The 25483-nt window shown below is 39.1% G+C and overlaps 1 protein-coding gene across 1 annotated transcript in view; it reads right to left on the reverse strand.

Moving 5' to 3' along the window:
* SYT16 (synaptotagmin 16) overlaps positions 1-24212 on the reverse strand; it is a 298395-nt gene extending 274183 nt beyond the window's left edge. Inside the window, exon 1 of the mRNA XM_037832578.1 lies at positions 24146-24212. Coding sequence (XP_037688506.1) covers positions 24146-24158 — 13 coding nt within the window. The 5' untranslated portion in view covers positions 24159-24212. The remainder of the gene's footprint in view (positions 1-24145) is intronic.
* Between the last annotated feature and the right edge of the window lie 1271 nt (positions 24213-25483).

The raw sequence follows: 25483 nt of genomic DNA on the forward strand, positions 1-25483 counted from the left end.
GCTACTCCTCCCTCTCGTTTGATCACTGTCTCAGTCCTCTGTGATGACCATAACTTTTTCATATTGAAAAGGGGTGTCCACACTATAGGGAAGGGAGATGCATCTGGTAGATGCTCTTGAAGAGGCTGTTGCTTCTGGGTTTGGGGACTTGTCTGGCATAGGAACACTCTGGAGGATTTAAGTTTCTGAAAAATAACTTAGCGAGTGAAACTTTTATAGTCTCAGATAGGGATCTGGGTATTCTTTAGGATTCTTGGGACTACCTTTGATTTGGGCTTGGCATTTTATGGCCATCTGGAATATCTAGCTGAAGCTTCCTTAAGAATAACCTCCAGGATAGCCTCTTGACTCTATTTGAAATCTCTCAGCCACCAAAACCTTATGTTGTTACCTTTCTTTTCCATCTTTGGTCAAGAAGGCACTCTCAATCCCTCAGTGCCAGGGCCAGACTCATTCCTGGGAGTTGTGCCCCATGTCACCAGGGAGACTCACTCCCCTGAGAGTCATGTCCCATGTAGGGGGAAGGTAGTGAATTTATTTGCAGAGTTGGGCTTAGAGAGAGAAAGGCCACATCTGAGGAAAAAAAAGAGGTTCTCTGGAAGTGACTCATAGGCACAATCATAGGTAGGGTATTTTTTGTGTGTGTGTGAAAAAGTTTTATGTTAGATTTTATTATCCGTACACTACCGATCAAAGTACAAATTGGTGCAATATTTCTGAAGGGAAATTTAGCAACATTAAGATATTAAATGACCACATTCTTTGACTCAGAAGTTCTACATCTAGAAATAAATAATAAAACAGTGTAAAAAAATAAGTTCAAGAATATTCATGAGAGCATATTTTCAACCTTACAAAAAAACTAAATATCCATTAAAAAAGGATTGAAGAAATAAATGTTAAAATAGTCACCATATATGAGACAACATTCACAATGTACTATCTCATAGCATGAAAATGCAGGTCAGTGTATTACATATTACAGTACTACTCGGTGCTACTTAAAATACCATGCTATGGCCTCTTTAACAAATGGTGCTGGGAGAACTGGATATCCATATCCATAAAAATGAAGAGCACCCCTATCTCATACCTTATACAAAAATTAACTCAAAACAGATCAAAGACCTAAACATTAGAGCTATGAACATAAAAATTTAGAAGAAAATGTAGGCTAATATCTTAAGGATCTTGTGAAAGGAGGTAGTTTCCTAGACCTTACACTCAAAGCACGAGCAGTACATGAAGAAATAGTTTAGTGGAATCTCCTCAAAATTGAATACCTTTATGCATCAAAGGACTTTGTCAGGAAAGTAAAAAGGCAGCCTACGCAATGGGAGACAATATTGGGAAACCATATATCAGATAAGAGTTTAATATCCAGAATATATAAAGAGATCCTACAACTCAACAGCAGAAAGACAAACAACCCAATTAAAAAATGGGCAAAAGACATGGACAGACACTTTTCCAAAGAGGAAATACAAATGGCTCAAAACCATGAAAAGATACTCAACTTCACTAGCTATCAGGGAAATGCAAATCAAAATCACAATGAGATATCATCTCACACGTACTAGAATGGCCATTATCAAAAAAACAGAAAACTACAAGTGTTGGAGAGGATGTGGAAAATGAGGCACACTTATTCACTGTTGGTGGGAATACAGAATAGTGCAACCACTCTGGAAAGCAGCATGGCTGTTCCTCAGGAAGCTAAGTATAGAATTGCCGTATGATCCAGCAATCCCATTACTAGGTATATACTCGAAGGAACTGAAGGCTAAGAAAAGAACAGACATTTGTACACTAATATTTACAGTGGCATTATTTACAAATGCCAAGAGATGGAAACAGCCCAAATATCCATCAATGGACAAGTGGGTAAACAAATTGTGGTATATACATACGATGGAATACCATGCAGCTGTAAGACAGAATAAAGTCATGATGCATGCAACAACATGGATGAACCTTGAGGACATTATGTTGAGCAAAATTAGCCAGAAACAAAAGACCAAATACTATATGGTCTCATTAATATGAACTAACTACAATGAGCAAACACTGAGAGTTAACATTGAGAACACAGGTTATCAGGAGGTAGATAGAGGGTAGGGATTGGGCATTTGATGCTGAAGTAGTACAGAATTCTCAAAAGGATTGATTGTAAAGATCCAGAAATGGATAGCACAATACTATCTAATGGTAACACAATATTGTAAGGATACTGAACAAAGCTGAGTATGAGTATGGCTGGAAGAGCAAGGCTAGGGGAATGTATGACACCAGAAGGAAAGGTAGAAGATAAATACTGGGACTGTGTAACTTAGCAAAACAAAGAGTTGACAATGACGGTGATTAAATGTAGAAATATAAGAAAGTTCTTACATGAGGGAGAACAAGTGAATGTCAACATTGAAAGGTGTTGAATATGGGATATTATTTTGGAAAAATACAATCAACGCAAACTAGGGTCTATACTTAACAGTAACATTGTAATATTCTTCCATTAATTGTAATGAAGGCAATATACCAAAGCTAAATGTCAATAGAGGGGGATATAACAGAGGGGTATGGGATTCTTGTTGTGATGGTGGTGATTTCTCCTTTTTATTTTTACTTTTTTTTATTCTTTATTCTTTTATTTTTTTCCTCTTCTTTCTTTGTGGAGGAAATGGAAATGTTCTCATATAGATTGTGGTGGTGAATACATAACTGTGTGACTATACCAGGAATTACTGATTATTCACTTAAGACTGATTGCATGGTGTGTGAATAAAACTGTTTAAAAAATAAACAGAAAGATACAAGTGATGGAACAGATGTGGAGAGAGAGATAAACCTATCACTGTAAGTAGGGAAGTAGAACAGTGTGGTGGTTCCACAGGAGGCTAAGTATAGGGTTGTCATATGATCGTGCAACTCTGTTATTCGGTATATACTTGGAAGAACTGAAAGCAGGGACATGAATAAGCATTTGCACACTGGTGTTTATTGCGGCAGTATTCATGAATTTCAGTGGATGCAGGTGGCCTAAGGGAACATCATCTAGTGACTGGAAGCATGACCTGTGGTGTATACATACAACAGAATACTGAGTGGCTGCAAGAAGGAATGAAGTTGTGAGGCATGCAATTAGGTGAATGAATCTTGAGGACAGTATGTTGAGTGAAATAAGCCAGAAATGAAAAGACAAATATTGTAAGGCCTCACTAATACAAACTAACTACAATGAGCAAATGATGAGAATTGAATTCAAGAGAATAAGTTATCAGGGGATAGAACATGGCAGAAATTGGGCAATTGACAATTCAGAAGTATAGAATGTTCAATAAGGCTTATTGTAAAGGTTCCTAGAGTGTAACAGCAGTCACATCTATTCCTGAGTCTTAACTGTTATTTAAGAGATGTCTATTTGGTATAAAATTTATATACTCGGTAGCACACTAACTTAACCTGTATGGTCGGTTTATTTAAACAACATAATTACATGGAACCTAGAACAGGGAACGAGAATTTGTTATTCTGTTCAAGTACATACACAGTACATGTACTCAGATATGTCCCAGAGTATTTGGGGCAGAAAATAAAAAAGTATTTGCAAGGTCCCTTAAGGGACTGGGAGAAAATGTGGAAATATTAAACTTTCCTACCTGGAGAATTCCTGATATTCTTGCAAGCTTTAGGGACACCCAATTTAATAAGTCAAGCCTTTGATCTTGGGGCTTGCCCTTACGAAACTTATTCCTGCAAAGGAGAAGCTAAGCCTACTTATAATTATCCTAAGAGTCACTTCCAGAAAACCTCTTTTATTGCTCAGATGTGGCCTCTCTCTCTCAGTCAACCTGCAAATTAACTCACTACCCTCCCCACTACATGGGGCATGACTCCCAGGGATGAACCTGGCCCTGGCATCATGGGATTAAGAATAACTTTTTGACAAAAAGAGGGAGAAGAAATAAAACAAAATAATGTTTCAGTGGCAAAGAGATTTCAAATAGAGTGGAGAGGTCATTATGGAGGTTATTCTTATGCTTTACATAGATAGTCCTTTTTAGTCTTTAATATTAGAATAGCTAGAAGGAAATATCTGAATCTGTTGAACTGTAATCCAGTAGACTTGATTCTTGATGATGAGTGCATAACTATATAGCTTTTATCATGTGACCATGTGATTATGAAAACCTTGTGATTGATACTCCCCTTATCCAGCATATGGGCAGATGAGTAATAAAATAGAGACAAAAATACATATATAAATAATAGGGGGATAAATGACAGGGGATGTTTTGGGTGTTCCTTTTTATTTTTATTTTTTTCTTTATTTTGGAGTAATGAAAATGTTCTAAAATTGATTGTGGCGATGAATGCACAACTATGTGATGATACTTGAGCCACTGATTGTATACTTTAGATGGATTGTATGGTGTGTGAATATATCTCAATAAAACTGCATTTAAAAAAAGTACCGTGGTATGAACTGTTTTTACCATTTGTAAAGATATAAATCAACACGTTGCCTCCTTCCTTGAGAATGTCTAATCATAGCAAATAATGTAACAATCTCTCTTAATCTCAATATCTTCATATGAAATGGGGATCATCAAATGGGGATAAAAATCAGAATTTATAAAAGATATATTTCTTTAAGACCTTAAGGGTTAAAACAAGTGCTCTGAAAACAGAAAGGCATCACCCAATACATCCCAGTCTTATGGGGATGCTAGGCTATATGCCATCAAATATTAACACAGGAAACACCATATAGCTTTTTAGGTATTATAATTGGTATTTGTTTGCTAATGCTGCCATTTTGCAAAACACCAGAAATGGATTGGCTTTTATAAAGGGGGTTTATTTGGTTACAAAGCTACAGTCTTAAGGCCATAAAGTGTCCAAGGTAAGGCATCTACAATAGGGTACCTTCACTGGAGGATGGCCATTGGCAACCAGAAAACCTCTGTTAGCTGGGAAGACACGTGCCTGGCATCCACTTGCTCCCAGGTTACGTTTCAAATGGCGGTTCTCCAAAACGTCTCTCTTCAGCATTTTGTCCCCTCTTAGCTGCAGCTCCTCTTCAAAATGTCACTCTCAGTTGCTCTGAGGTCCCTCTATTTGTGAGCTCTTTTTATAGGACTCCAGTGAACTAATCAAGACCCACTCTGAATGGGCAGGGCCACATTTCCATGGAAACATTCAATCAAGAGGTCACACCCTAATCAAAGGTGTCATGCACAGTTGGGTGGGTCACATCTCCATGGAAACAGCCTAATTCAAAGATTCCAACCCAATCAACACTAATACATCTGCCCCCACAAGACTACATTAAAGAATATGGCTTTTTCTGGGGGACATAATATACACAAACCAACCCAGTTGGTAATTGAAATATGGCAATGTGTTTAATAAATGATTTCAAGAGAGAAAAAAGCAGAGCACTAAATACTATTCATATGCCAATACAGCTGGATGTATGGATGGGATCTTTCTACATCCAATGTAATTTTGGGACTTTCTGGCCATGTGGTATACGGCGCTGATATGAATGCAACCCTCCCATACAAATATATGGAAATTCTGTATATAACCAATAAACAAAATTTAAATATATAGGTAAGCTCCAAGTGATAAATATTCCCCAGATTCCAAAAACAAAGATAAAATCAAAGACAGTTATGGCAGTTGACTGGGGTTTTAGTCTCAGACTTAAAAGATTATGAGCTTATAGAGACCATGAGTCAAGGAAGAATAGAATTTGAGGATCCACCCCACCTTCCTGCCAGAGTAAAGCCCAAAGTCATGATGAACAATCTTAGAAATGAAAACAAGACTATAGCCTGCTCTCAAGCCTGAAGAAAGAAACTTGCTGAGTATCCCATACCCTGAATATAAAAGTACCCATGAAAAAGACAAATTCTAGTCTTGCATAAGGGTTGAGTGGCCGTAAGTTTTCTCCATGCACAGCTTAAAGAACCGTGAGATGAAAAGTAAATATAATAAGTGGGCCAAACCACTATAATCCCTAGGGATCCAGCAAACACAGCATGAAAATATCTGTCCTTAAAGACTCCTTCGTGGCTCTGTGCTTATGGGACTTTCAGGTATTGGGTCAATGGGAAACCCTCACTGAAAATGAACTAGCAAAAATAAATATCACAGACCACATAAGGAAACAACAATCATGAAGGTGAATCAGCAGACCCCATAATGAAACTCCCAGATCTAAAAACAATAGATGAATCTGATAGACTAGAAAATAAGCATGCTTTAGAAACCACAATGAAGGAATAAGATAATATGTGAAAGCGACAGACACCAAAAAATAATCAAATAAAAATTTTAGAAATGAAAACTATTATCACTGAAATTAAAAACTATGGATAGGTTAAATAACAGACCTAACCAAAAAGAATTAGCGTGATAGAAGACAAATCTGAGAAATTACCCAGAAGGCAACAGAGAAAGGTTGAGAAAATGAATGAATGAGATGCAGAACACAGAAAGAACAGCTTCAATATGTCAGTCTAAGAGGTTTAAAAAGGAAAGAAAAGAGAAGTCCAGGGAGAGGCAATATTCTAAGAGATAATGGCTAAGAACATTCAAGAATTAAAGAGAGAGGTGAGAATTAAGATTGGAAATGTCTTATTAAAATAATTTTTTAAAAATCCATACCTAACAGAGTATCCATATACCCCTCCCCACCCCTCAGAGAATTTTCTCTATTATTAACATTTTTCATTAGTGTGCTACAATTGATAAACCAATATTATCATAATTATATTATTAACTAAAGTCCATAATTTCCATTAGAGTTCAATCTGTTTTTTTTTTTTTTTAATTTTACTGTGGTAGCATATATACAATGTAAAATTTCCCATTTTAACCACTTGTATTTTCTTTCTTTTTTTATTTGTATTAACTTTATTTATCAAAAATTAAAAAAAAAAAATTTCCAGACAAAATAAAACAACAACAAAGAAATTCATACTTAGACACATGTGGTTACACTTTACAGAAAAGTAAGAGAAACTCTTAACCTCACCCAGAAAGGAAAAACAAATCACCCAAAAATAAATTATAAATTACATTTCTCATGAAGGCTAGATGCCAAAGGACTAAAGACTAATACATTAAAATGTTGAAGGGACTTGCAGTCTGGACATAATGGGGTAAGTGCATTCTACCCTACTTTTTCTACTAATTACAAAATATATAAAGCAACTATCAGAAGACTCTTAAAGGAAAAAAGGTGAAATGACTAGGGACATTGGGACTCAAGGGATGACCTGGCAGTGAGTTCCATGAGTTTTGTGTTTTTGTTGTTTTGTTGGAGGTTTGTTTGTTGGTTGGCATCCTATACATCCTAGTTTGAGCACAAGAGAAGCCTGCAATCTGGAAACACAAATAGGCACAGACTCTCTCTGTGTGTAGCTCAGGGTTTCTCAACTTTGGAACTATTGACATTTGGGGCTTGATAATTCTCTAATTGTGGGTCCTGTTCTGGGCATTGTAGGATGGTTAGCAGCATCCCTGGCCTTTTCCCCAGTAGATGCCAATAGCATGCACACAACCCCCCTCCCACACACACACACACACATACACACAGCTGTGACAATCAAAAATGTCTTCAGACATTGCCAAATGTCACCTGGCTGGGAAAAATCATCCCCAGTTGAGAACCACTGTCTCTAGCCAAATGGCTTGGAAGAGGGCAGCCCTGTAAAACCCTTTTGCCTCTATCCACCCTAATCTAGGTGTAGCCAAAGAAAGAGCCACATCCCTCTTCCTCCCCACCAGGCACTGTGGAGACCAAGGGCCCTGCTGGCCATCCACATCCTGCAGTAACAAAGCTGTGACAGCATGCCTCCCCCTCCCCACCAGGTGCTGTAGACACTTGGATGGAGCCTTGGTAACAGCCTGCCCTACACTAAGATAACATTAGGATAGTGGCAGCACGCCTCCCCTCTCCACTGTCATGGAGACCACAGAAGCCACGAAGATTGTAAGAAGTGCTATCAACCACCCTGCATTGTACTAAGTAAAGGACAGTAATGAGGCAGTATCCACACACTCGCAACTAGAGGTAGGGGAAGATTATAGAGAAGAGGTATCTGGATAAAAGAATCTTATAAATCCGTGTATGATACCCTGAGCAGAATCCTAAGTGGTCCATGAATGAAACCAACTTGAATCAATAAAGCAAAAGTTTTGAGAACTGAACTATGGTGACAAATACCACCCAGGTTTAAAATTAGCCTATGGGTAGCACACAATCAGGACAGACCAGAATAGAACTGCAAAGGCTTTAAAAATCAAATTGACATTCAAACCATAGCCCACAAAAGTAGATGAGGACATGAGTTTTGAACCTTAGCAGCTTGACTGCCTCCAAAAATAGGATTCTTAAATAGGAACCAGAATCTCACTGTATAGTACTCAAAATGTCTAGAATATAATCCAAAAGCATTCATTATACCAAAAAAACAGGAAAATCTCAACTCAAATAATACAATCAACAGACACCAACTCAGAGATGACAAAAATGTTGGAATTATATGTCAAGTATTTTAAAAAAGCTATCATAAAAGTGCTCTGACAAGCAATTATAAACATTCTTGAAACAAATGGAAAAATCAAAAGTCTCAGGAAAATAGTGAAGATGTTGGAATTATTAAAACTGAAAAATGAAGTAACTGAAATAAGTATCACTGGACAGGCTCAATAGAAAATGGAGATGACAAAGGAAAGAATCAGTAACTTTGAAAATACATCAATAGAAATTACTCATCTGAACCAAAAGAGAAAAGAGATTGAAAAAAAGAAAAGTGAACAGAAACTTGGGGAGCTGTGTGACAATAACAAAAACTATAATATTTATGTCAACAGAATCTCAGAAGGAAAGGATAAAGAAGGCAGAGCTAAAAAAAAAAAAAAGTTGAAGAAATAATGGCTAAAATTTTTCCAAATTTGGAAAAAGATATAAATGTAGAGATTCAAGAAGCTGAATAAAGGAGGAGGATCTAAGATGGCAGCATAGAGAGGAGTGGAAGCTAGTTAGTCCTCCTGGAATGACTAATAAACAACCAGAAGCTACTAGTAAATAATCCATAATAACTGCAGGGGGACAAAAGTGACCATCCACTCATCATACACCTACATGAATTGGGAGGAATGCCCAAGATCGCAGCATAAAATCTGTAAGTAAAAACTGTGGATCCAAGCCAGGAGCCCCCTGCCCCCACGGCCCGAGCTACAAAGCCTCGTGATGCTAGAGAGCAGCACTCTCCTGGCAAGCGAATATAGCTCAGCTGAGCTCCAACTGCAGTTTTAATTAAGCATGGACTGCTTGCTAGGAGCCACAAATCCCCAACTAGCAGACAGAGGCTTTGGGTGATGACTGACCTTGGAGAGCCAGAGGGTGGCCACAGATGGGCCCTGAAGGGGGCTTTCTGTCCCTGTTTCAGCTCAGTGGAGAAAGCCTCAACCATTTTCAGTTCCCAGTGCTCTGACACAGACAGGGATGGAGATAGCACAGGCAGAGAGAGACCATTGAAATGTGAATGACCTCTCCCTAGGGGCTTATCTTCCCTAAGAGGAAAGGGATGTGGCCCAGCTCTACTACCCACCTTCCATTCAGAATGAGACCCCAGAGCCTACAGGAAAACAGCCATGGGCCACACCTCCTTACACCAGTCTCGAGTTACAGGCTGACAGGCGCCACCTGCTGGTCAGAAGAGCACAGTGACCTGAGGCATCACAAGGTGTACCAATTTTCTAAGACACACCCTCAGGGAAACTGGATACTTAATATTTCTTCCTTCCAAGACCTGAACCCATTCTCATCTGGGAAAACCTGATTGGGGTAACCAAGGAAACCATGCCTAGACAACAGAAAACTACAAACTACAACCTACACTAAGAAAAACGAAGTTATGGCCCAGTCAAAGGAACAAACTTGCACTTCAACTGAGATACAGGAATTGAAATAACTAATAATAAGTCAATTCAAAAAGTTTAGGGAAGATATGATAAAAGAGATGAATCATATAATGAAAACACTGGGCGTACATGAGGTAGAAATTGAAAGTTCGAAAAACCAACTGGCAAAATCTATGGAAATGAAAGCCACAACACAAGAGATGAAAGACACAATGGAAACATACAACAACAGATCTCAAGCGGCAGAAGAAAACAGTTAGGAACTGGAGAACAAGGAAACTGAAAGCCTACACACAAAAGAACAGATAGAGAAAAGAATAGAAAAATATAAGCAACATCTCCAGGAAGTTAAAGACAAAACAAAATGCAGGAATGTGCATGTCATTGGTGTCCTAGAAGGAGAAGAGAAGGGAAAAGGGGCAGAAGCAATAATAGAGGAAATAATCAATGAAAATTTCCCATCTCTTATGAAAGACATAAAATTATGGATCCAAGAAGCACAGCATATCCCAAACAGAATAGATCTGAATAGGCCTATGCCAAGACACTTGATAATCAGATTATCAAATGTCAAAGATAAAAAGAGAATCCTGAAAGCAGCAAGAGAAAAGCGATCCATCACATACAAAGGAAGCTTGATAAGACTATGTGTGGATTTCTCAATAGAAACCATGGAGGCAAAAAGGAAGTGGAGTGATATATTTAAGATACCGAAAGAGAAAAACCACCGACAAAGAATCCTATATCTGGCAAAACTGTCCTTCAAATATGAGGGAGAGCTTAAAATATTCTCTGACAAACAGACAATGACAGAGTTTGTGAATAAGATACCTGCTCTACAGGAAACACTAAAGGAAGCACTGCAGACAGAAAGGAAAAGACAGGAGTGAGAGGTCTGGAAAACAATCTTGGGAGATAGTAGCACAGCAATGTAAGTACACTGAACAAAGATGACTGTGAGTATGGTTGAAAGAGGAAGGTTGGGACCATGTGGGACACCAGAACAAAAGACAAAGGATAAAGACTGGGACTATGTAACTCAGGGAAACCTAGGGTGCTCAACGACTGGAATAAAAGGTACAAATGTTTTCACAAGAGGTAGAACAAATGAATGTCAACATTGCAAGTTGTCAAAAATAGGGTGGAATTGGGAGGAAAATATAATCAGTGTAAACTAGAGACTACAATTTAAGGAAACATTGTATTATGCTTCCTTCAATGTAACAAAGGCAATATACCAAAGCTAAACGCATATGGGGGAGTGGGTAAGATGCGTGAACAAAACTGTCTTAAAAGAAATGGGTTGATGAAGAAACCTTGAGGGTACTATACTGAGTGAATAAGGCACATATAGGCAAATATTGCAGTGTCTCACTGATATGAACTAATCATAATATGTAAGCTCATAGACATAAAATATAAGTTACCGGGATATAGAATGAGGCTAAAGGATGGGGAGTGTTTGCTTATTATGAGAAGAATGTTCAACTAGGGTGAACTTAAACATTTGGAAATGGATAGGGGTGATGGTACTATGTTGTGAGAATAACTAACAGTGCTGAACGGTGTGTGAAGCTGGTGGAAAGGGTAAGCTCAGAGTCAAGTATGTCACCAGAAGGAAAGTTGGAGGTTAAAAGATGGGAATGTATAAAACAGTGAATCTTGTGGTGGACAATGTCCGTGATTAACTTTACAAATATTAGAAATCTCTCTCACGAACTAGAACAAATGGATGACACTATAAAGAAGTTAATAATAGAGAGGCATATAGGAAAAAATATATATACCTATTGCAAACTATATACTACAGTTAGTAGTATTTTAACATTCTTTCAACTGTAACAGATGTACTATACCAAAACTATGAATCAATAATGGAGGGGGACATGGTTAAGGATATGGGAGGATTTGAGTTCCATTTTTGTCTTTATTTCTTTTCTGGAGTAATGAAAATGTTCTAAAAATTGAAAAAAAACATTAATTGTGTTGATGGATGCACAGCTGTATGATGGTACCATGGGCAATTGATTGTACACTTTGGATCTTTGGATAGTTGTATGGTATGTGAACAATCTCAATAAAAAATATATAAATATAAAAAAAGAAGCTGGGTAAATCTCAAACAGGGTAAACCAAAAAAAAAAAAAAAAAAAAATCCACACAAGACATAACACAATTAAGTTCCTGAAAACTAAAAAAAGACAAGAAATAATCTTGAAAGCAGCCAGGGAGAAATGAAGCATTGCCCACAGGGAATTACGATTGGAATGACAGGAGATTTTTCATCTAAAATCACAGATGCTAGAAGGAAGTGACACATTTTCACATGCTGAATAAAAGAACTGTCAAATCAGATCAGAACCCTAAATCCAGTGGAAATATCCTTCAGGAATGAAGGGAAATTCAAGACATTCTCAAATGAAGAAACACTAAGAGAACTTGTTGCCAGCACACCTGCTCTAAAAGAATTGCAAAAGGAAGTTGTCCACAGAGAAGGGAAATGATACCAGAGGGATCAAAGAGGAGCAACAGAAAAGGTAAATATCTGTGTAAACATAATAGACTACTCTCCTTTTGAGTTCTTTTAAATTGTTTCATTTTTGAAAAACAGTAGAGCATTATCTTATGAGGTTTTTGATAGATGTAGATATAATATATAAGACTACAAAATACAGTGCAGAGGGTAAAGAACTGATAAGGTGGTAAGAGCTCTATATTCCACGAAAGTGGTAAAATACTGATTCTAAATAGGCTGTGAAAAGTTAAGGATGTATACTGTAATTCCAGGAGCAAACACTTTAAAAACTACATAAGATATGCAGTAGACAAATTAGAACAGAATACTAAAAAAATGTGCAAATAATCCAGAAGAAGGGAAAAGAGAGTTACAAAAAATATATTATGAGTCTATCAATGACTCATTTCCAGTGTAAAATGGCAGATTGAATACATGCATTTATATCCATTCCCTCACCTCACTGAAACAAAGAAAATAATTTTTTAAGGTAAAAACCAACATAGACAAAAAGAGCAAGAGAGAAACAATAGTAGATGAGGAAGATCAACAAATTTTTAGAATGTGGGAAGGAGATAGCTAAAAACTGTCTCATTCATCTTTCTCCACTCTGCAATGTGTCTACATAAGGAGATGCCACAATAAGCAAGCTGATTCATGCTAAAGAATCCCAGAAAGGCTCAAGAATTGTATACACCTGTTACCTCAGAAAGTGGAGAAGGTTTAGAGTTGAAGACAGGAGAATTGGTTGAAAGTATGTATAGAGAGCTAAACCTCTGTAACATTCCACCTTCACTAATAAAGCCAAGGGACTATTCCCTAAGTCAGCAAGCAACCACTGTTTAATATCTGGAGAAACTAAACCAGAGTGGCTCTGGAATTGGGAAACAGTCACACCTGAGGGCAAGGATGAGCTTCTGTACTGAATCGGGTTATTCAGGAAATGCCCATATAAAGATTGCTGGTCCTTTTCACCTCCTGGACTCCCAGAAAGGATGACAGGAAGGCTTATGTGCATGAGTGCTTGCACAGAGGGGAAGAGAAAGAGAGAGAGAGAGAGAGAGAGAGAAATAGCCAAGACAGGAACCTAGTGTATTCTTCTCTAGAGAGAATGACTGCTCCCAGAAAAAATATCTACATGTACTAAGAGCTGGAGGTTCACAATGAAATGGCAGGACCCCTGAATAATCACCCTAAAATGAAACTCAAAACCCTGCTCTTACCAGCAACCGTTTTAATGTCTCACTCTCAAGTGTGAAGAGACAACCAATGATCATACATCCTTTTTCAAGAAGCTAATGGAGGATGTGTTCCAGCAAAACAAGGGCATAGCCTATGACAGAATAAGGTAGTGGTTCTCAAACTTTTTGGTCTGAGGGTCCTTTTACACTTTGAAAATTTAAGAACCCCAAAGAACTTTAGCTTTTATAAGTTTTATTTATCAAGTATTATCATAATCAAAATTAAAATTGAGACATTTTTTCAAACAGCACACATTCAATTAGTGACAATGTGATGAAGCTGTCACTCCTCATGTGCTCTCTGCAAACTCTGATGCACACCCAAGAGGATGAGAATTGAAAGACAAATAAAATCTTAGTATTATAATGAAAATAGTTTGACCATGCAGACTCTCTGGAAACCTTAGGGACGATCCTTGCCCCTAAATTCCTTGATCCACACTTTGAGAATCACTGGAGTAAAGAATGAGATCCAGGAAACAGAGGAGCCTCACAGTAGAGAAATAGATTTGCTGTGCCAGCCACCATGCTTAGAACAACAAAGTTGAGGGAATAGCACTAAAAGAAGATCTTTCCTTCAAGCAGCATATGGGCTAAAAAGAAACACCAAAAAAAAAAGAAAAGTTTAAGAGGTATAGGTAAAATTAGTGATGGATTCTATTTGGAAGAGTAATAAAGACTTCAAAGAAAACATAGCATATGATTTGCACCCCAATGGAGGAAAGGACCCTTTTTAACTTTTAAGAAAACAATTTCAGCCTCTCTCTTTCTGTTCATTTTATATAGCCCAATTTTATTGGATAAAAATGGAAATGCTTATCTCCAGGACACAACTCAATTTATAAAGACTAGTCCCCAGGATCGTCTTATGTTGATTACAATTAGCTAAAGTCTCTGGTTGCATTTCTTTTTACTACAGAATAGCTTTCAAGTGATAGGTAGCAACCAAAAGCAAGGTGTTCAGATTTTCAAGAAATTGACATGTAATTACAATGAGTATTTTCCATTAAACACACTGCTTCAGGATAGTTTCACATTCTAAACTCTAAATGTAAGTCAATAATTTTAAAGCAAGAATGCGATCAGCAGTTTGAATCAGGAATTGTCCAGTTTCCAGGTGTTCTAGTTTGCTAATGCTGCCAGAATGCAAAATACCAGAAATGGACTGGCTTTTATAAAAGGGGGTTTATTTGGTTACACAGTTACAGTCTTAAGGCCATAAAGTGTCCAAGGTAACGAATCAACAATCGAGTACCTTCACTGGAGGGTGGCCAGTGGTGTCTGGAAAACCTCTTGATAGCTGGGAAGGCACGTGGCTGGTGTCTGCTCCAGAGTTCTGGTTTCGAAATGGCTTTCTCCTAGGACATTCCTCTCTAGGCTTCAGCTTCTCTCCAAAATGTCACTCTCCGTTGCTCTTGGGGTGTTTGTCCTCTCTTAGCTTCTCCGGAGCAAAAGTCTGCTTTCAAAGGTCATCTCCAAAATGTCTCTGTAAACTGCAGTTCCTCTCTCAGTTCCTGTGCATTCTTCAAAGTGTCCCTCTGTAGCAAGCTTGCTCCTTCTGTCTGAGCTTATATAGTGCTCCAGTAAACCAATCAAGGCCCATGCTGAATGGGTGGGGCCACACCTCCATGGAAATTATCAAGTGAAAGATCTCACCCACAGTTGAGTGATCACATCTTCACAGAAACATCCAATCAAAAGTCTCCAACCCAATCAACACCAATACGTTTCCTGCCCACACAAGACTGCATCAAAGATAATGGCGTTTTTGGGACATAATACATCCAAACCAGCATACCAGGTGTCTGTCATCTTCGTAATAAGTCAAGAACAAGAGTTTGAAATGGATAAAATCATTTTAAAAAGTATAAAACACAAGCACATAAAGCCTTAAAACTTTAAATAACATTCTGTCCCCATATAGCACCTCACACATTGGTAAGGCAGTTTGATAAAATCCATTTGCTCCCATGAGAAAGCAGCTTCTTTTTGATACTGTACTTGCCTCCCTCATTTCTCTAGCACTGTGCACTTTACCTATTTTCAACCTTCATTTCATATTCATCCTGACTTCCTATATTTTTCTAGTTTTCCAAAAATGAGACTCTTTGAGTGTTTTAATTTTTATAAATTTGTAAAAAAAAAAAAAGTTTCATAAAATTAATTCAAGAAGTCTGTTGTCCTTTGTTTATGTAAAGCTCCCCACTGAGAATCTCATTCAGACATGTCTTTCCCAATAACAGCTCAAGCACCAAATCTTACCCTCCCCATCCCCCCTTCTACCACCATCATTCTTATAGTGCAGTGGGTCTCAGGTAGGAAGGTGGAAAGCAATTTATTTTCTGACCAAGGCAATTATCATTTCAGGCTTTACCATATCAATGTTATCTAAAGCTTAAAAGAGGACTGTGATAGTCCAATTAAAAATCTAATTGAAGAAGTAGATACTAAAAGTTTTATGGAGGGTGACAGACAGACTCTAAGATGGCCTCCAACAATCCCCACCTACTAGCCCACACCCTTGATTAGTTTCCTCCTCCTTGAATATGGACAGGATGTGTGAATTATCTCTAACAAACAGAATATAGAAAAGGTATATCAGCAATGGGATATCAGATCTGTGATTATATTACATAATATTAAAACATCCATTTTGTTAGGAGACTCTCTTTCTTGCTGGCTTTGATGAAATAAGTGGCCATACTTGGGAGTTTATATGTTGAAGAACTGGAGGACAGCCTCTGGTCAGCAACCAGCAAGAAACTAAAGCCTCATTTCATCAGCCTGCAAAGGCTGACATGGTCCTGTCAACACCATGTGAGCTTGGAAGCAGATCCTTCCCAGTCGAGCCTTCAGATGAGAACCCAGCTCTGGCTGACACCCTGACTGCAGCCCTGCACTCCTGACTCACAGTATCTATGTCCAGACGCCTGACCTGAAGAAGCTGTGAGATAATAAATGTGTGTTGTTTTAAGCTACTAAGTTTGTGGTAATTTGTTATGCAGCAATAGATAACAAGTACTGGGGGAACCCAAAGAAAAGTAACCCTTATGACTATAATTATGATTATAGTTATCACTAGCTTTAATCACTGTAGGCTAATGATTGATTTTATGTTAGGAAAGATACCATAATGTACCTCAAAAAATGTGAGGAAAATGATTGTAGGGGTTGATAAAGGGTAAAGGGTTATCTTCTAATCTTCTCCCCATGGAGAAGCTGGGGAGGGCATGTTGAAGGCAGCTACAAATCTGAAATTTATAGAGCCCATGTGTCTCAGCCAAAACTCCAAAGAATGGTGAAACCAAAGGAAATGCAGACTAGAAGGGATGGAGAGTTAGAGCATGAGCTGGGAAGTGAGAGAAACAGGGAATGTTAAGATGGGAAGTGGGAGGGCCAACCATGGCAGAAGCCTGAGACACAGATAAGCTTGGACGGCCAAGGTGAGGACCAGCGAAGACACCAGGCAGACTGGGTTATTTATGTATGGGCATTAACTAGAAGATTAAACTTTTTTAAAGCTCATTAATGAGGTAACCAGAAATTTCCTCAGACTGATAAACATCACTGGACAGACTTTTATAAGACCGCAAAGAAAGTACCCAACTCTAAGGAGACATCCTGAAGCGACATCCATACCTAATGCTATAGCCACCTATCAGTCATACCCAAGAGAGGGGCAGATCACACAGCCCAAAGAGATCACAAAGGATGAGTCATCAGAGAGGCGCCCAGAGTCCTCTTGGATATTCAATAGAAGGTTTACCATCAGTGACAACAGAGAGCTATTATCGTCCCTCCATGAAATCTCCCAAGGCTATTAAGATGTGTGTATTTGCACACACTTGCAAAACAGTAAGCATTGGGGAAGAAAACTTAATGATTAATATTTCCATTTAAAATCTGAGTTCTACACCTTTGGTCCTCAGTCCTCTTCTGTGGAGTCTCACATTTCCAAGACTCATTTGGCCTTAATTTTATATTCCTCACAAAGAAAAATGGAATCAATGAGTGGGCACCCAAATTCCGAATGTCAGATTGTTTGTATAATATGAGGTACACACTATGAGGAAGATCTTATAGAGGTCAGGGACAAATATTTGTTTAATGCCTGCTATGTGCCAGGAACTTTGCACGATCTCACTTAATTTTCCCAACTCCTCAGAGTGCAATAAATAAACCCAAGTCTTGGAAAAATTTAAACAATTTATCCAAGGTTACACAGCCAGTGAGTGGCAGGCCCAGAGTTCAAATCTTGGGCACCTCTGAAACTAAATTTATGCTCTCTTCCATCATACCACAATAAGTTAATCAACCTTTGGAAATTTCTATTGATCTAAGCCAACTGAAAACCTAATTGTGATTGGTAATAGATTACGTTTAGGATACTCTTGACCTAAATATATGAGCTGGAAGAATTTTCATATAGGATGGATAAAAATCACTTTATGTCTCTTAACCTTTGCTCCATTAGTCAAACTATAAAATGTGACTTATTGCATTCCTAAAATTAGAACCCTCAAGAATACTACACTCTGGCAAGAAAAAAAAATCAACTCTATAGTAAATGGTGTCCATCCATAAATTTAGACTACCTAAAATCAAACTTGCATAATTCCTAATAGAAGGATGATAGCTGTGCATAAGAAATTTTATTTGCCATATGTACATCAGGTACATCCATAATCTGCTAGAAAGAGCTGTTGAGGGTTTTATCATGATTTTAATGTACAGGTAATCATTGTTAAGTGGCATAATGGGCATCTTTTTATCCATCCATAATGCTAAATAACAGTAATTAATTACTAAATGGTATCTTAGTGACCTAAATGAACAAATATCATCCAGATCTACCATACTCAGGAGGAAGTTTACTTCCCTCAAGATATCTGGCCCATTTCTATTACAAAACATATAGACCAATTTTTATGTACTTTTAGAAAGACAGGAGTGCCAAGAAAAAGGTTCACTAAGTTTCCCAATTCAAAGATGCCACATTGAAATTAAAACATAGAATTCTACTCAAATAGTATGAAAGTAGTCATTCGGACTTACTTTCAAAAATTTTTCTTCAGGATAATATCAAATGAGGAAATCAGCCCAGTATATTGTCTCCACACCCAACTTTATGTTTCTTTCTACAATTGAGTTGTTTCAAAAAAAAAAAAAGAGGAGGAATTTAGAAAACAAAACAAGAGCATGCAGCTTCTCAGAGCTTTTCTTCTACATTGTTTATAATTACCCAGGCTTAGTCAGCTTTTCAAACTTCAAACAAGTGCACAACCCATACATGTCAAATCAATGTATTTCTCAGAACTCTAGTTGCTATTTTATAACACTAACAATGTTTAAACAATATCATCTTCATATTACAGAATTGTTACTTTTTTTAAGTGTGATATCAGCATGAGACTAGGGTAAAGGGAAACATGTTCACAGATGCACACTGAAGCATCAAGGATTAAAATAACATGATGTCTTAGATTTTCTTTCAAAATACTCTCCAAATTAAGTCAAGTGGGGTGGAACAATAGGTGCAACAAGATTGGCAAAATACCGACAATTGTTAAAGCTGGGTGCCCTGGTTATATGGGGGTTCATTTATACTATTGTCTCTTCTTTCATACGTATTTTCCACAATAAAAAATTTAGTTAATGTTATCATCTCACACCAGAATTAGGAAACTTTCAACATTAGTTCATTCAAAAACTAAAACTCAATTGTATTAGACCATAAGCCTGAAATATACAGATTGGCATCCTAGCCCTGTCATTTATATGCTTTTTGAGTTTTGTTATTTTTTTTTCAAATTTGCAGAAGAGTTGAAAGAATAGTATAAGGAATGCCTAGATACACCAAATACTAACATTTTGCCTCATTCTCTTTAACTCTTTCTTTCTTATACACACACACATATATACATTTTTTTCTTAAACCATTTGAGATTTAATTGCATACATCATGCCCCTTTACCCCTAAATAATTCAGCATGTTTCCCCTAAGAAGAAAGACATTACTTTTCAAATTGAGACATAAATATCAAATTTAGGAAATTTAATAAAATGCTCTTATCTAATTCACAATCCATATTCAAATTTCACCAATTATTACAAAACTGTCCTTTGTAGCATTTTTCCCAATCTAATATCTGATCCAAAATCATATATTTCATTTCTTTGTCATGGCTCTTTAATCTCCTTCAATCTGGAACAGTGACTCATTCATCTTTCATGACATTGACTTTTTTAGAATGTCTCTCAATTTGGGTTTGTCTGGTATTTCTTCACTATTATACTTTTTGACACAATAAGTGATGTGTTTTTCTCCGTGCTTCATATCAGGAAGAACATGATGTCAGTTTGTTGACGATAACTATGATTATTTGGTTAAGCAGTGTACACCAGGTTTCTCCACTGTAAAATTACCATTTTCCCCATTGCAATTAATAAGTAATCCATGGGGAAATTCTTTAAGATGAAAATATTCTGTTCCTCTTCAAATTTCCACACAGTAGTTTAGCATCTATGGATGATTCCTGCTTGAATCAATTATTACTCTGATGTTTGCCAAGTGGTAATTTTCTAACTTTATTAGTCCAACTATATTTTTAAGTTGGCATCATTTGAAAGATTTTCAATAATTGCTATGATTGGAAATAATTTTACTCAAGAATTTGAGCCCATTTTAAGTCAAATTCAGTTTTATTTTAAATACTAAATATCCTAAATTCTGGACATCTCAAGTAACTGGTAGCAAAAGTCCCTAATCTTTACCTGCTGAGGTCCTATGTAGATTTTTCCCTCCCCTTCACTCCCATCCTCACATTCCCTCAGGACTGAGCACAGAGTAGAAATAGTTGATGGAGTAGGTAGGATGGGGGGAAAGGAGACTGAAGATTGCTGATGAGTAGGTAGAAGGAAAGTGGTGGCTGATCTTGAAGGTTCCCTGTGGAGTAATATCAATCAGCCTGTGATGGACCAGGCAAAAATGGGACAAGATCAATCAGTAGACCAGGAAAAACTAGATGTTTCCTTTTTGATAACAAATGCTCATCAACCACAGCCCCCAAGACTCATCTATCCACGAACTGCCTAAGATTTCTGGAGCATAATGTAGTTACATATTTCCAACATCGCTTAAACATGCCAGGCTGTTCCTGAGAAAGCATTCTTGTAAACAGACTAAAGTGACTTCCAAAATAAAACCCCAAAAGAGAAGTATTAATAATGCAACAAATGCCATAAATGGAAGAAAAGAGAAAAATACTGCGCTACTATTAAAAACACAAAATTATCTGGAATACTTGTTACTGAAGAAATCATAAGACATAGTTTAAGTACCTAAGCACCACCGTTTTATGTAACAAAGACTGCTCATGCTCACAGGGTTTTCTCCCCCTCTGCTACTCTCTTGCCTTTTTCAACATCTTAAAGATCGTATAAACCTGAGTTATCCAAATAAAAATATCTCATAGTTCCTTACCATTTCATGATAACTCACTGAAAATCTAATTGAGACTCTCAAGTTCCCCATATCTCCTCTGGAATCTGTCCTTAGCATGCTATCTGGACACAAGGACATTTTCTTTCTATTTTGCTATATTCTTTTTGCAAACATTATCAGTTGCCAGCTTAATATTTGAAAAATATCTCTGTATTTTAGGTACATTTACATATCACATTCATAAAGAAGATCCTTCTAGAAATGACCAGTATAGAGCATTTGGATTTTGCCACAGATCAGAATCAATTTTTTCCTCAGGGGTAAATTTTGGGGGGAAGAAAAATGGGAAAAGCGGGCAGCTATATCCCTCAGGCAACACTGTGCCCAGGTAGACATATCTCAATGAGGCCACTGTGCTGCAGCACTGTGACATGTCAGGACTGCTGAAGAAGTGATTTCCACACTGGGGTACTACCTGCTTCTCACCCATTATTCCTTCACCTGAGGAGGTGAGAAGGAGAGGGAGCACGTTTTTATCCAACCAGTGCTCTATGAAGTAATATGAAGAGATAGGTAAACCACTATAAGCAGGAGAGAAGACAAAAACATTTTTTACAATATTGCATTACCTGATTCAACACTTTTCAACCCTGGCTACTTGTTAGAGTCATGTGTGGATGCTTTAAAGAAGTGGTTCGCAAAGCAGGGTCCCAGATCAGTAGTGCCAACATCAATCACCTGGGAACTTGTGAGAAATATAAACTCCGTCCCATCCCAGATTTACTATACCAGGAATTCTGGGGGTGGGGCCCAGCAACCTGTGTTGTAATGAGCCCTCCACATGATTCTGATAAACATTAAAGTCTGAGACCCTAAAAAAAAGAAAAAAAAAAATACTGATGCCCAAGTATTTTTCAATACTCTTGGGCTAATTCTAATATGCAGCCAGGGCTGAGAACCACAGCTAATCAAAGAAGAACAATATGCCCAGAAGGAGCCCTGGGCTCCAGTTTCACAGGATAACCTCTGTGAGGGCTGTGGGACTTGAAGCTGCAAACTTACTTAGGCTCTAGGGGGAATTTTTCCATAGAAGGGACACATAGGGAAGTCTCTCACATTACTTTTAAAGAAGAACAAAGACCAAAAAAAAAAAAAAAAAAAAAAATCCTCTGCCCTCTGAAAACTTCTCGGTATTCTGGCCTCATCCCAGCTGAGAATGAGCACAATTGAGATTGCATGTAAAATCAGCTCAAGAGTTAACCTGGTCAAATATCATCATAATTTTTCCATAAACAAAATCAATGGGATAAAGTTTGATTCTTCTGTCAGAGTTGAACATACCATGTAAGGAAGTAGAAGAAACATTTATCTGAATAAATTGGGAGAGAAGCATCACCAGTTAATTTATTTATTTATTTAGGATACCATATATATCATCTTTATTCAAAACACAAGAAACTAAATAGAGCACCATCACACTGCCATTGTGTGATGCACAAATTGCCTGTAGATTCTCGGAACCCCTTAGCCTTTGTTCTTCTTAAGAAATGCAAGAATAACGTCAAATCTAACTTTCTCCCACTTTATTGAGTCTTACTGTGTTAATAAAAGCCTAAACCCATAATTTATTTTCCTAGACAAAAAAAAAAAAAATGAACCAAACCAAATTTTAATAAATGAGCAGGACTGAGAAAAAGGGTGGCTTGGCCTGGATGAACTGATTTTATTGTAAATACCTGATCTATATTTGTTTATTTAAAAGGAGGGACAGGCCAGTTGGTACCTACACACATACAATGACAGCAAAGAAAGAGGGAGAGAGGAACCACTCTTTTCTGAGAACCAACTCTGCCCAAAATTGCAAGAGAATTGACAGCCTTGTCTTGACTTTAAAGATAAAGAAACCGAGGACACTTGACATGGTCCCACTTCTAGTGAATGCCAGAGTTATAAAATACAGGTTTATTTGACAACAAAGACCCATGCTCTCTGCACCATATCAAAACCATCTTCTTAGCTGGGATAATGGTTTCTTTAAAAGATAATAAATTATTGCAGAAATTTTGGTTCCCATCTTCCCATCTTTGTCCCTTCTCCCCACTCCAAAATGCCTGGGGCTTCTCTAATCAGTACACCATTCATTCATTCAAATATTTGAAAAGCCCCTAGAATGTTCCAGGCCTAGCGCTCAGGGCAGGGGCTTGGAACACAGCATTCCTACATGCTAGGTATGGGGCAGGTGTGACTTAGTGGTTTTACACTAAGTCTCTTCGAAGTTCCACTAACATGTATCTAGATCCAGATACATCTAACTTCACGGGATTTCATGGACGTGATTTCCTTTCCCAAAACATTGAGCCAATAAGCAGTGGTGCTGAGATGCCCAAGGCAGGCCAACCCAGCACCTTCCAACACCTTCATTCAGTAGTTTTAACATGACGTTTCCTGCGCTACATCTCATTCACTGTGCATCATAACCAGACGTCGTCTCAGGCCAGCCCTCCCCTGCCGGCGGGGAGTATGGCCCAGGTGAGGGCACTGGGCAGTGGAGCAGTGTAAGCCACCCTTATGCCCAGAAGGCAGGTGCGCAAAGCTGGCCCAGCACTCGAGGCGAATCCTACATGCACAGCGCCAAGGGCTCGCGACGCCTTCCCCTAATGGCTGGCTCTGGACCTGCGGCACTGCCTCCACGGGCTGCGATGGCAGACCCCATTGCCCCACGTTATTCAAAGGGCCCTTTCCACCTAGCGCCCGCCGCCGGTGCACGCCGTTCTGACACATCCCTCCTGAGGCGGGCCGCCAGGGCCACCTGCGTCTCCCAAAGTCCTGACAGGCACAAAGGTGATGCACAGAGGGGCAAGGGCCCGTCTGGGGGAAACGGGGAACCCCGGAAGCTGCTCCCGCGAGCCCGGCACAAAGGCAGGCCACTGAAAGCTGGGAACTTCCCACCCATGGGCCCCGCGGCCTGCCTACCCCGGGCCTCGGCGGCCGGAGCGCACTTACTGTCAGCAGCCATGGTCCTGTGAGGGAATGCCCAGTGGCGGCCCGCGGCTGGGGGACCCGGCGCAGAGCCCGGCCGGGCGCGCGCTCGGTGGCCGCGCCGCGCACAGCCCCTCCCGCCGCGCGCCCCCGTCGCGCCGCCCCGCGCCCCGCCGCCGCCTCCAGCCCCGCAGCCCTCTCGCGTGCGTGGAAAGCCGAGCCCCGCGCACCAAACCAGCGGAGCTGCTATGTCCAGGCGCGGAACTTAGCCCTCCCTGCCTCGCAGCATCTGACCTCACTCTCCCCAAAAGAGAATGGATGCGGCAACTTGGAAACACGTTCTGGCCACGCTAGGGTCACCTGGTTATTTGCTGGGCTGTCTTTCCTATTCTACTAGCCGTGATATTCCTGTTTACTTCTGCCATTCCCCATCCTCACACTTGCCTGGACTTTCCTACGTGCAGACTTGGGACCCAAGAGTCACTGCTTATTAGCACCAGCTGGAAGGAGCAAAGCAGGAAGAGAGTTGAAGGATGGGGTACATGCTCAACCAGGTGCCCGACATTAATTTTCGGGGGCTTGAGAACTCCCGGGAGTCCTACTTAACACCATCCCTGGAAGCTCCAAGCTTCCTAACGTTACCATCTGTTTTGTCTCCAATGTGAAAATAAAGTCCAGCACGTAGTAGGCTCTCTATTGGATGGGTGGGTGGATAGATAGGTGGGTGGATGGATGACTGGATGCCTAGATCAATGAGTGAATGGCCAGCACACTGACTGGATGCAGACTATGGGGCAAACCACAACAGGCTGGCTGACAATGAGCAGAAGCTTGAGTAAGCAAACCAGCCTTAATGAGCGAGCCCAGACCTTTTGTATCTCACAAGCCATTCATGGTTTAGGAGGGCTCTGAGCTGGCCCTGTCTGTAAAAGTTGTATACACCTTCATAAAAGCCAGAAATCATTTTCTGGTGGATTCTTGGGATGTCAGGAGGTGGTGGTACATGAGATTCCCCAGATTCTTTGTGTAAGGGATTAAATGGTTCCAACACCTTTCTTAGAACACATGGCAGACTATTTGCATCTTACAGACCACAAGCCATTTGATGCATTTGGGGATGCATATTCAGCCAATCAGTCAGTAGAGATCATCCTAGATGCTGAGAAGAAACCCAGCAAGGCAGGGTCACAAGCAGCTTCCCTTTGGCTGGGCAAACTCAGGAAACAACCAGAGAACAACACGAGTCTTCTCTGATCAGTCTACCGGAGCACGAATGAGGGAGAAATTGGTCTTCTGACTGGGATCCACACCCAGATTCAGTAGTCTGGAGTGGGTTCTAGGGACATCTGGTTTTTTATTTAG

This window comes from Choloepus didactylus, chromosome 4 (genome assembly GCF_015220235.1).
Source record: "Choloepus didactylus isolate mChoDid1 chromosome 4, mChoDid1.pri, whole genome shotgun sequence".
Classification (NCBI taxonomy): Eukaryota; Metazoa; Chordata; class Mammalia; order Pilosa; family Megalonychidae; genus Choloepus; species Choloepus didactylus.